Source organism: Mercenaria mercenaria, chromosome 18, assembly GCF_021730395.1.
Source record: "Mercenaria mercenaria strain notata chromosome 18, MADL_Memer_1, whole genome shotgun sequence".
Lineage (NCBI taxonomy): Eukaryota > Metazoa > Mollusca > Bivalvia > Venerida > Veneridae > Mercenaria > Mercenaria mercenaria.
The window spans coordinates 11,064,725-11,078,973 of NC_069378.1; the positions used below are offsets into that span (position 1 = coordinate 11,064,725).

At 33.9% G+C, this 14,249-nt stretch overlaps 1 protein-coding gene across 4 annotated transcripts in view; it reads left to right on the forward strand.

The window, feature by feature from the left end:
- The window catches only part of LOC123538315 (uncharacterized), a 57,261-nt gene that overhangs the window by 16,260 nt on the left and 26,752 nt on the right, over window positions 1–14,249 (forward strand). For all 4 annotated transcript variants that reach the window (XM_053530212.1, XM_053530213.1, XM_053530214.1 and 1 more), the window contains exons 3-5: window positions 756–774; window positions 2,298–2,363; window positions 10,961–11,035. In XM_053530212.1, coding sequence (XP_053386187.1) covers window positions 756–774; window positions 2,298–2,363; window positions 10,961–11,035 — 160 coding nt within the window. The remainder of the gene's footprint in view (window positions 1–755; window positions 775–2,297; window positions 2,364–10,960; window positions 11,036–14,249) is intronic.

Genomic DNA, 14,249 nt, shown 5'->3' on the forward strand with positions numbered 1-14,249 from the left:
TTTTGGGGATAACAACATGAATTACTGAAGTTTATAAAATAGCAACTTTCTTGTAACCGAATTTAATGAAATTTACATGGATATTTAAGTTATGAAATACAGAAAAACCTTAGAGGTACTTCATGCGAGAAATCTAACATTTACCTCAATAACTCAAAAATTTACAAAAAGATGATGCAATACCTGCATTTACAATACAGATAAAATAAGGCCCATATGTCAATTTGTGACACATACGCCCCGCCCGAGGATAAAACTCACGGCCCCGCGATCCATGGACCAACGCTCTACCTACTGGGCTTAGCGGGTGGGTGAAGGATATAGCAATACAACTGTATTAGAAGGATTTAGTAATACAACTGAGTTGATGACGGCAGTGTAAGTATCAGTATTCAGTAACACACCTGTCCTGATATTGATATGGAAAGTACAAGCAGTATTCAGTAACACAACTATAGTTATAACGGCAGGAAACAAACTAGTAGCATGTAGTAATACAATCGACGTGTAAATGGAAGTGTGAGTAGGCCTACTAGCAACAAGCACTAACACAAATCCGTTGTATTAACATAAAAAGCAGGGGCTTTATGCCCTCGTTAGGTTGTTATTTAAATTAAGATAAAATACATGGAAATCATATCAAAAGATTTGTGGCTAGGTTCCGCTGAAAGATTTGTATATTATCTTTGCCATGATAACATAGTTTAATATCTGCTTACAAAGAAACAGAAATATACAAATAATTTCTTTTTCAGCCTGGTCCTTATAATCGGGGTAAGTACTGTCAAGTGTACCTTTGTGGGACAAATTTTCTCTAAATAATCTTAGTGAAAATGTAATCCAGATAAATAACACTTTTTAAGATGTAGCAGGAGGCATGCTGATTTTCATCGGTAAAACGTATAAATTTTGGGGTATATGTACATTGGTGATTTAGATTCGCAATTTATAATGCTAAAGTAGCATCTTTGTATAATTAAATTGAATAGTAAACAGAAAAAAAGATATCTTAAGTAGACATTTTTGTATAAAAACTATTCTTCGACAAATGCAAAACCATTTCTATAGTTTAAGAATTTCAAATGGTATAGTTTAGATATACAAGAGGGTCATGATGACTCTGAATCGCTCACCCGAGTAATATTAGCCACATGTTTCATGACAAACTGATGCTAAAATATTAGAAAGTAGGTCAATAGGTCACATTCATGGTCACTGAAAGACAGTTTTAAGATTGGTGTGCAAAACTGTACATGTTATTCAAATTTCAAGGGTGTATCTTAGAAAGTAGGTCAGTAGGTCAAGGTTACAGTCAAGTGATTCCTTATCGCTTGGCATTCTATACATAGAGCGTGACGTCACACCTTCCGTCTAACCTCTATACTAGGAACTGATAACTAGCCGAATTTGGATAATTGTACATACACTAAAACATAGTCCTGCGGAGGAGATGGAATTTTCAGAATTAACATATTGTTTGCATGTTATTACAAGAAATATGAGTAATTGTGATTATTTAAACTTTTTAAGACATTATCGTTCTCTGACTTGTGTCATAGAGTTATCTTTTGACAAAAAGGAAAGTCTACTTTCACTTTCCTATACTATAGTATTGCAACGCAATATGGTATATTAAACATGGATTGGAAGACTTAGATATCATAAGATCAATGTCCTAAACGTCTAAATGATGCACAAATAAAGTGCTTAAGTCATGTCTTCAAGAAGGAATACTGTGTGACATCATATACCAGCTGGCACCCATGTCAATGTACATACATATCATATTCTGTTTAAATTGTTAATAACGAAACACTTTCTCTAAGTTTACATATTGCAGTTCTGATAGTCTAGTCCCTCCCTTGGTGCAACACTGACAGACCAAAGATACAAGATACAAGAGACTTTATTTTGAGACGGTCTTATAAACATATAACATTTATTTTAGCATTATGCAATTTTCCGACTATAAAAGAAAAGACAATAAAGTAATTAAAAAACAAACAACCTGTAACTAAAACATATTAAGTTAAGATTATACATGAAGACATTTAAGACAAGGTTAAAACAAACATGACTGGCAAAAAACAGGATGAAAATATAACATATGTTAACACATATGAAAGAGAGAGTTACTCTTAACTGGAAATGCTAAAAAGTACTCCTTGTTTGCATGAATCATGGACAATGTAAAACTGACGTATAACAAAGATAATGATATTCAACGTTGTCACAACTCACACGATTAAATGCTTTTAGTTGATATTGATTGTCTTTTAAAACTATGATATTTCCAGACCGTCCTATAGGTGTGTTCCATAAAGCATACATAGACTTAGCCTACAGCATACTAGAGAGTAAAGGTAAGTTTATTATATTTATTTTATTATACCGAAAGAAGGGTCAAAGCATTTACTGGAAAATCAACATAGTAATTTATTTAACATTAAAGAGTAGTTACTAACCTAATAATAGAAGACAGAATTAAAGAGTCTTTACTTGTTAGCACTTATAATTTGTTGCGACTTTGCCGTGTAATAAGACATTTTTGATAGATTTAATCGAGACGTTTATAGCTGACCCCTATATTTATTCTTATATTTTAACATTGCGTCAATCAGTAGTGTTCGAAAAACGGTGATAATTTTCTTTTTTCTAAACGAAACATATAAGTGTGAGCACTCATTTTCTTAGTTGGATCATTTCCAAACTTATTGTGGTAGTTGCGATTCAATATTTGATGAAAAATTGTTTTCGAAATATTTTGCACGTAGCATAAAAAAGAAAATTCGACCCTGTTCGCACATGTAAGAGCAGCAGAAAAGGGTAATTTAATCCTAAAGTATAATTATATAAGCGCCTCGTCTGAAAATTAATCGACTCACTCTTTTAATCAATGCAAAAGTATCAATCTCTCAACGGGTGATATGAAATAATAATATCACATGCGCAGAAAAACAAAATAATGATGTTGCGCATGTTATATGAAATTATGGATCATATCACCTGCGCAGAAATTGGAAATAACGATTCTGTGCATGTGATATAAAATCACTGGGGAATATGATATATTATTCAAGTTAAACTTATGGGAAATTTGCATTGGACATTTATGTGAGGTATAATAATAGAGGATATTACATCTAAAATTCTAAATGAATTTTAGATATATTAGTAAATTCGACTTTATGTCCTTTATGGTGTATTCTGAATTACTTCGTATAATTTATATTTTATTTACTGAGGCAATATTAAATAACTTTGATTGAAGAAAATGCTGCAATAACAAAATTCATAGACATGCTATTTGTGGCAATATTTCTTAAATAAGATTTCATTGCAAAGATGTCTACTTTAAGAACAATCATCGATAAATTCGTATTTAGAGAAATAAGAGAAATATTTAGTTTTTTGTGTTGACGTCATATTTGATACTGATTGGTGTGGACTCAGTAAATGTCATAATGGCTGGCATGTAATTTTCTTCATTTAACAATACCACTGTGGGGAAACCAAGAATGCAACGTCATCAAAAAGCAGTGCAAATGATCTAACCACACACATATTTACGTCGATTCAGGTAAGAAAAAGTCTTGTAACTTTTTTATTACTGCAGCTTTCGACTCGAGATAAAGAGCACCGTACCCGGCCTGGAGTATACTATTCTGCGGTAGTGTTCCATGTTGTACGTATAGCTTGGTTTTTGCTCGAAAACGCGAACAGTTGGCAAAGAGGGTATGAGTTGTACCACACTTTTGTCTAAGAAAGTGAGTTTTGACCGTATTTTCGTGAAATGAGGACAGTTTTGATGCTTATTTAATATCAATGACTAGCATAATAGTCAACCATTGTTATTTTGCTATTTACAAGGATATCTGATGATATTTTATTCAAAACAAACAACATTAATTTATTAAAATGAGAACGTCCACACTGACGACTTTGTTGGAGAACATCCACACTCTTAATTACCATTATTGCAGTTATGCTTCCTAAAAGCTGTTTCTTAGGCAGTCAAGCTACGTTGTTCAACAACAAATGTCGTTTATACATACATTCAGCAGTTGAAACCATTTACCGCGAGGCTGTAGACTAGTTGAAATAGATCTGCCAAATCATAGCAATGGCTGAGCACATGTTAGGCTAACATTAATCTTTTTGTATAGTGTGGCATAAGGACACTGTATTCAGATTGATTGCATCTTAGGAAAAACATTATTTTAAGATAACAAGACAAATTCGCATAAAAGTCCTGCACAAAAAGTTTAAAAGCAAATAAAGGATTGGAATGGTAATTGTATTGTTATTTTGATTATAACTATATCCATCCCAAAGTGCATAAAACACGGATAGTTAGTACTTTAACTAAATATTATAACTGTAAGATATTTTAAATCTTATATCAGCAAATGGAAGTCTCTTTCAAATATCAAATACAATTCAACCTTATACATAAAAAGGGCATTATCGCTTAAGGTGATTATGGCTGATCACTACCAAATAGAAAGTAAGCCAAATATAAATAGTACTAGTAATCTTTTTTCCTTTCCTAGTGCATTTTCTCGATAGCAACGTGCTTACTTTTACCCTACCGTGTTTCAGTATGTATCACTTTGCACTCTATTGAAATCGGCATGTTCTTATCGCATGTTGGGTAAAAATGGCGGCGTAAGAATTTAATGTCTCGAAAAGAGACCTAGTTTTCTTATATAAAAGTTAACACCCCCTTTTCGTTTTGGTTTTGTAAAGTAGAGATCTACTTCTTTATAGAAATATAAATCTCTGAATATCTGATATGCTAGAAAATGTCGAAAAACCGTTATGAAATAAGTTAATTTTATATGAAATAAAGAAGAGCTGTATTTAGTGGTGTTCAGCCTTATGCACATTTGATAAACCGGCAGAAAGGCATACAATGTATTATCATTACGTAGACTAAAGCCTGGGCTCTGCATACGGAACCGAAATTCATTTATTGAATGGCAATCCCCTGACAACAATATTATAATATATATATTATTTCTAAAGACAAAACATGATATTAAAATTGTTCAAACATTAAATAGTTCTAAACAGTCTCTTTAAATCACCTTGAAATGCGCTGATCTCTTAAAATAAAGGCAACGTCTATAGCCTAGTGGTAGAGCGTCCGCTTCGGGTGCGCAAGGTTGTGGGTTCGATTCTCGGCCGCGTCATACCAAAGAGCAGAAAAAGCACATGACACTATCGATTTACATTTGCCAAAAGTTGCAAGTTTATTCTATAATTCGGAGTTTAATCAAATTTCAAATCAGTGAAGAGACAAAATGGACCCGAACTTGTAGAACTACCTTAAGCATCATACAGGTAAGATTTTCATGTGACGCCTTAAACTTTCGTCAGTATTTATACACCTTTCCACACTCCTCACGTCCTTGGTTTTCTCTCTCCGCTGTGACTAAGTGTTCCCGCAGAGCAGGTTATCCGGCTGAAGCTTAGCCCCTAATATCGCACTTCAATCAAACGCTGATTTATTAAAATAAATTTCCCAAAATGTACTGCAATGCCATTGGACAAATAAAAATTCAAACACTAAATACCTTTACAACTGTACTGATAAATTTACTAGTTGCGGACACTTATTCACATTAGCAGATCTTAATAATTTCAAACTGTTTTATAGAGTTTGAGCCATTTTGTTCGTTAATAGTAGTTCAGCCAGGAAAATTGTGAGGGTGTTTAAGTATAGGTTTGTGGTTTGGCAAAAGAAAATTACATATACTTTGTTATCTCACATATGTAATTGGTGCCAAAATAATTTAAACGGGGAGAAGATTTATTTTTCTAATTATTGGCTAACCTGTGTTTGAAATTATTTTTTGTTTACATATTTAAGCTCCGCGTACAGTATGTGACTTACCGGGTTAATAAACGACTGGAAGTAAATGTTGATATACCAAAATTAATTTCCCCATAATTCCAAAAATACTGCAATGATATTGGAGAAAAATAAACAACAAATACTAACAAGAGTGCCAGAATGTCACAATATACGCCCGTCACAGCAAATTTCTTTACTCTAGCACCTGTATTTACAAATGGAATTTTAATTTTGTGGTTGTTTAGTAATCATTGTAAGTCTTTTGTATTTCTAATAAAATCTGGAAAGTAGATCTAAGTCCACAAAAAAACTCCTTACCAGGTAGAGATGCCTTAAAATACACCTAAAATTGGAAAATAACATCTATGTTGTACCACATAAAAGTGGTCTTGTTTTTTCCCTACGGTCAAAAAAAAATTGTAAGTCCACACAAAAATCTTTACCAGGTAGAGATTGGTCAGAATACACCTCAAAATTGGATGTAACATGCATGTTGCATGTTGTATTACAGAAAAGTGGTCTCGATTTTTCCCTACGACTAGTAATGAAAGAGTTACAATATAAGCTATTTATAGTAACAACGAAGGGAAGTAATTCTAAAGAAGGGAAACGTATGACACTTCGTCTCATGATAGTGTATAATTGTGCCAAGTAACATCAAAATCCCTCCATGCATGAAGAAGAAATGATCCGGACAAAGTCATTCTTGAATCTTACCTTTGACCTCTAAGTATGACCTTGACCTTAGACCCAGGGACTTGGTTCTTGCGCATGACACTCCGACTCGTGGTGGTGAACATTTGTGCCAAGATTTATCAAAATCCTCTATGCATGAAGAAAAAATGCTCCGGACAAGGTTTTCATTCTTGAATCCTTAGACCTCTACGTGTGACCTTGACCTTAGACCTAGGTATCTGGTTCTTGCGCATGACACTCCGCCTTGTGGTGATGAACATTTGTGCCAAGTTATATCAAAATCCCTCCATGCATAAAGAAGATATGCTCCGGACAATGTTTTCTTTCCTGTATCCTTTGACTTCTAAGTGTGGCCTTGACCTTAGACCTTGTTTAACGTAGTCCCTTATAAAGGCGGTTGTCTCAAATTGAAATATGTATATATTAGACCTAGGGACCTGGTTATTGCGCATGACACTCCGTCTTATGATAACAAAGTCATTCATGAATTTGACCTTTGACCTCCAAGTGTGACCTTGAACTTAGATCTAGGGACCCGGTTCTTGCGCATAACACTCCGTCTCATGTTGGTGAACAATTGTGCCAAGTTTCATTAAAATCACTCCGTGCATGTAGAAGATATGCTCCGGACAATGTCTGTGGACGCCGCCCGCGCGCCCGCCCGCCAGGGGCATTCCCATAATACGTCCCGTTTTTCAAACGGGCGTATAAAATGGTGGGAAAAGATTTATGTTTTCTTTTCTATTTTTATATTATACATTATATATTATATATAACACGATCTTATTCATGTAGAATCTACTCTACTAAATATTTATATAGATCAAACGCCCTACGGATTGCAACAATATTTTCAAATTGACATTTACTAAATTTATGTCATAAAAAGAAATAAATACTGTCATCCGAAACAAAATAACGAATGACGCGTAGATTGAATGCAGTGAAACTTATCACTTTTACTTTACTTTTTCACATGTCAGATTTTAAAACAAAAACGGTTTTGTCTTAGATTGTTCTAAACAGTGATAATAGTGTGGATGTTCTCCAACAAAGTCGTCAGTGTGGATGTTGTTGTTTGTTTTGAATAAAATATCGTCAGATATCCTTAAAAATAACAAACGAATACGATGATTGACTATTATGCTAGTCACTGATATTAAATGAACGTCAAATTTGTCCCCATTTCACGAAAATATGGTCAAAACTCACTTTCTTAGACAAAAGTGTGGTACAGCTCATACCCTCTTTGCTAACTGTTCGCTTTTTCAAACAAAAAGCTATACGTACAATATGGAACACTACCGCAGAATAGTATACTCCAGGCCGGGTACGGTGCTCTTTATCTCGAGTCGAAAGCTGCAGTAATAAAAAAGTTACAAGACTTTGTTTTTCCTGAATCGACGTAAATTTGTGTGTGGTCACCGTGAATACATTGTCTGGAGAAATACTACTGTGGAAATGTTAAATGTCGCAGAAGCAGTCAATAGCCGCTTTTTGTCGCATTTCAACACCAAATTTCGTACTCCCAACGTTATGTGGAGCTAAATTTCGCTGTACAAAGGAAAAACAAAAGTAGGCTTAACAGTCTTTAAAACTTAGATATTACTTACAGTACAGTAGTTTTGTAACCAGGATAAGATTTGATTAGAGTAGCGCGCACCTGCATGTGTATCTTTCTGGATTTTGGAAAGGCTTCTATTTTGAACAATAAAATGCAGATCATATATACGTAGCGACTCAGCTAGCCTATGGATATGTTTTGCGTTTTGTTCATTTAAACAATCACAACGTAACTTAAACGTTGTATTAAAGAACCCGACCCATACAATTTAGATATTGGGAGCTTAGCTGATGGTACGACCTTTTTCCGGTGTTTATTAGGCTTTAAGGAGCATACAACTTAAACACAAATTAAAAAAATAATAAACAACCAAATTTGCCCGGCTCTTTAATCATTCATTTTTTATCAGGACAGTTTGTCATTCACTCATTAATTGCAATAGGCATATTAATAGAAGCCATTTATTACGGCTACATGTATTTGCTTATAAGCATTATAAGTTAAAAACTACTTCTTCTATAATGTCTAGCAAAGGGAGAGCACAGATTAAATTATCCACGTGATACCCTGTGAGGTTTCTGAGTGCGTTCCACTTTTTACAAGCATCGACGATGTTTGTGTAAAAGCGTGGAGAAAATTATAGCCTTACGTCTTATATACCAAGCTGTTCCTGTAACCAGTGCAAACTAATAACTTTCCAAAAATGTTTTTGACTTTCCTTATTTTGCCTGGGACAGTCCTTTAAAGAAAAGTCAAACGGCACGCAGGAATTGCTTCCCTTCAGCTTCCGAAATCTCTACCTATACATAAGGTAGATCACTGCGTAAAAAATTTGAAAAAAAGGACTTAGTTTTTCCATTAGTCTGATTTCTTTATTTTTAAAGCATCAACTGCGGCATTATCGTTAATTTAACACACTTAAATGTACAGCAACTGAAAATTGCTTTTTTTTAAAACATTCACCAAAAACACACACTGTGCAGTAAATGCGCATAATTTCCTTTTGATTAATAGGATATATATTACCTTAAGAATATTTTACATAAACACCAGTTAATATCATATTTATTTAGAAAGAAAAATCACTTGACCAAATATTGTCAGTTGCTGTATGAATATAATGTGAAAAGTAGATCCCTAGGAAGCACCGAGAACAATGCAAACAGTGAAAATTGCAGACTCGGTTTGATTGAGTCTGTTTATGAGCAGTAATGGAAAACGCCCCCTAGCCATACCCATGACATTTTGTTCTACCCGTAATTACTGCAAATTATATATAAGAGTATTTTATATATTGCTGCAGACAAACTGAAAAATAAATCATAAATAAATGACATCCCATTATCCAGTTTTCAGTTCGGATCTTTCTACAGTATTAATAATTGTGATTTGCAGCATTCCGTAATTGATTTTCATGAATATTTCAATTTTCAACATACTCGAAACATCTGACATATCGTAGTAAAGTATTTAACAGAGACACAATCGAAATTTGTTTCAAAATGTAGACATAATGGTGTGTTTGTAGTCATCAATACTGTTTTGGCGGCCTTCTTACACGCCATTATGGATTTCTTAGATGGCTACCATTTATGCCAATTTATGCCAGCAGCTTGATAAAGTTGAGACATTTACGAACATTTTTTGTCAGGGTGCATTGTTTTAATTGGCCAATTGTCACCCTACTGTATACTGTAACTGTCAGCTTACAATCTCGACCGGTCCAAAAACAACACGATGCGGGGTTGACGATATGGTTTCATACTTAGAGACAATATCAAGTACCATAGGAAAACAAGTAACAAAATTTATTTATCTACCGCATGTGGTATGTTGTTTCCTAATCTCTTACAGGACAAATAATACATATATCACCTTCAATATTCTAGACAAGACACACTTTCAAACACTAACGAGAAGTTTGCACTCCCTTACGAGCACACAACTATTCATATACTATCGACTAAACCTGTTCGGTTCACTTATCACATACCGGATACCCTCATTCAGCTGACCGAAACTTTATTCCTTCGTTTTTTATAGTGCAAAATAATCACCAACCTCTCTACACAGTAAAAACAGCGACAGAAAGGAAAGCTAATGATTTTTTATTTAATGACCATAGGTCCTGTTTCTTTATAAATAGAGTTGGAATCTGAGTCACACTGACACAGATAAAATCATAAGGATATAATGGCGGCAGACGGTCCAATGTGCTACTCCTTGAATTTTTCGGGCACGAGCGGACGGCGCGACATAATCACTTATCTTAGCTGCACAAGCGCAAAATAAGAGTGGTCTTTAATAAAGATTTAAGTTTACTACGAGACAAAACAAAAACTGTCAGAACATGCTGAAGTTTTGAACAGGCAGTGCGACATCTAGAGTTTGTGTTGCTTCATACATTTGCAACATTAAATGTCAACTTTTCAAAGTTAAACAGTGATTGCAACATTAAGCGTTCATGAGAAATTAGAGTGTGCCATCCTAGTACGGTACGTGAAAGTGCGTATATGCAGTAATGACAGTGCGCGGATTTGTGCAAGGGATTCATGAAGCTCTTGCGGGATTAATGACTTTAAACTTCATTGTGAATAATTGTGAATAACTTCCAATTTTTTGTTCCTACTTTCCTAAGAAATTGGAAATTAGCAATAATGAGTAAGAGTTACTAGATTTAGAAGTCCCGCCAGGACTACGATAGATTAGAGTGTACGGCAATCACATCTCTGATGAGCACTTTTCATGAAAAAAAGGCATACATTTTATTCCGAATTATTCACAACCTCTCTAGCGAGCAACAGTCTTTACTTCAAAGTCCATATGATTGTATTCTTTAGGTACGTTGGACTGGGCAGGAGTTTTAAAAGAAATGCGAGAATTGTTACGTAACTACTTAGAGAAAGAATACGGAGGTAAGTACATTAAAGCACTGGTAATTGAAATGGTATATTAATTTACAGCTGATTATTTAAAACAAACTTCTAGTGTAGTATCATATTAATATACCCATTTTGAATTCTATAAGTGCTTTGCTACATGATATAAGAAATTATTGTTCACAATTTGTTTGTTTTACTGTAGTCTCTGGTTAAGACTCTGTGTTTTTACAGGAGATAACTTTTCAGACTATTCAATTTTTATGTGATTATGTCCCATTTCTTCTCAAAACATAATTATAGCCGCGACTGATCATTATGAAGTCAGAATATATAAAAGTATTTTTCTTCTAAAAACAGATCATCTACTCGGTAACCAGACTAGATTTACCCTAACATATATCTTTGTGTTGAACTATAGTCTACTCTTGCCAAAATCACAAATAATAGACCAGCCATTTATGTATACATAATATAAGAAATCATGTAATATTTGCAGTAACTAAAAGCTTTAAAAATTTGTTACTAGTCACACAGCACATTACATTAAATAATTTGATTAAACATAAGCAGATTACTAAATACTCGCTTGTTCAATTTCATGTGTAAGTCAGTTGATTTAATTTGCCCTGATACTTTAATTGGTGTTTGAAAACATTAAGAAATTAAAATGCATTTGATTGGAATGTTATACCAGCATGAACCTCTCAGATGGAAATAAATGAACTGTTAAAGAGCAACATAAAAACTAGAGACAAGTTCAAGTAATATGCATGTTATAAAAGGTAGAATGTTTCGTAAAACTTTTGTGTCTATAAACATGCACATGGATGCGTGTGTAAATCACGTGACGAAAAAATACAGGACGGCTACACTTTTGCGATTAAACATCGGTGACATTGTGTTGAAGTCAGATTTTCTAAAAAGACAGAACCTTAATGCATCTGCGCTAGAAGACTCATTTGCTAAGCTTAAGCTTGCAATATACCAAAAGATATGGTATAACATATACAATCACATGTTCATTCAAGTCTGGTGCAAGCACACTAGAATATCTCGCTGTAGACACGTTGCATGAATATAGTATTTAAATGGGAAGGATGTTTTGTTTAGGAAATAGTTAAATGAATTCGTTTTGACCTGTCTGTTGTAACGTGTATTTTACAATGATCCATATATATATATATATAATCAATAAAACTAGAATGTGTCTGTAGGACACAGAGTGTGCCCCCCACCACCACCACACTGGCACATTTGTCAATAATATAGGGGCAATAATTCAAAAGTTTGCAGTGTTATTGGAGTTTAGCTTATCATGCTTATACAGACATAAACAAAGGATTCATTTTTATAGGGCCATATATTTTTTAGGTATGAGCATCACAAACAAAATAAAATCCACTAGTTTAGCTATTTCAAGGGCCATAACTCTGTAATAAGCGCAAAGATTCTCAAGCTCAAGAAGAATGCCAAGTGTGCAAGGTCACATCATGATAAAGACTCAAACAAGGTTTCATGACTTAACATTTAATACTTCATGAGCATTTTTTACTATTACAAGGCCCATAACTTTAAACATAGGGTGGTCTGCAAGTTTTCAACCATCTATATTAAATACTTTAAGAGCTAGGTGCGTCACAAGATGTGCATTTTGTCAATTTCAGGGGCCATAACTCTGAAAATAGGGGCGGAGCTAGACAAAAATAAGAGTTACGCAAGTACATATCATGATAAAGGCTCATACAAGGTGTAATCAATTTATATGAAATATTTTAAGCTAGGCGCGTCAGAAGGTGAAAATGTGCATTTTTGACTATTTCAGGGGTCATAACTCTAAAAATAGGGGTCAAGCCAAAATGAAAAATAGGAGGTACGCAAGTTCATATCATGGTTAAGACTCATGCATGGTTTCATGAATCTGTATCAAATACTTTTTGATCTATGTGTGTCACAGGGTAAATTTGTGCATTTTTGACTATTTCAGGGGCAATTACTCTAAACATAGGGGTCGGAGTATCAAATCCTTTTTGAGCTAGGTGTGTCACAGGGTAAATTTGTGCATTTTTGACTATTTTAGTGGCCATTACTCTAAAAATAGGGGCCGGAGCCAGACAAAAAATGGGAGTTGCGCAAGTTCATATCATAATAAAGACTCATACAAGGTTTCATCAATTTATATGAAATGCTTTCTACACAAGGCGCGTCACAAGGTGAAAATATGCATTTTTGACTATTTCAGGGGCCATAACTCTGAAAAAAGGGGTCAGACCAATATGAAAAATAGGAGGTGTGCAAGTTTGTATCATGATTAAGACTAACACGATCCGCATTAATAAACATTTAGCGAAATCGCCTATACTTGAATCTACGATAAAATATAGCTTCCGTTCTACCCTACGGTTGTAAAATGATTGTGAGATTCTACTCTGCCGTTATATGCCGACTAAATACTCGACTTTTTCAGTGCTAAGGTAATACATGTAGTTATAAAAAGTACATCAAAATTTTCTGAAACAAACAATTTCTAACTAATGAATTTATCTATGTAGGTACAACAGTGTGCGTAGTTTACAATTTCTCCGTTGTAGGCACCACAAATATCAATTAGATTCTTCTTTGACAATAAATAAATTATAATTCAATCAAGACTCAAGTGTTTACGTGTATATATGACGCAATATTCTGGCGTGGATGTTTCAGTGCCATCATGTAGGTGACATGCACTATTTCTATTTTTAGAAACTGCATAGATAAACTTTGAATGAAGTTTTTACTTCTGATTTCTATATCCAGCCTTAGATGTTATTGAAAATAACATTTTACAGCAGAAACTACTTAATACTTTAATTATAATTTACTAAATATCAGAAAATTGCGTTCAATGCCACGCTTTCTATTCATGTGGAGGATTTTATAATAGCATAAAGCCAGCCGAATGACATATCGAGCTAAAATAAATGCTGTAAAATGAGAAGAATGTGCGTGGTTAGAATCGAAATATTAATTATGTTATTTTTTTTTTTCAGTTAAATATAGGCAGGAGTTCGGATGCGTAATAATTAAATCATAAGTGCATACAAATAATTTATTATTTTCTGAATTAGTCCAATCAATGATATTATCATGGCATTCATCCAATAATGCATTTTTATCATTTATTCAACAGTTAAATGTAACATTTATATATATACCGACATAGCACTATAAGCGACTGCAAAGATCTTATTATGTACTTTTCATACGTATC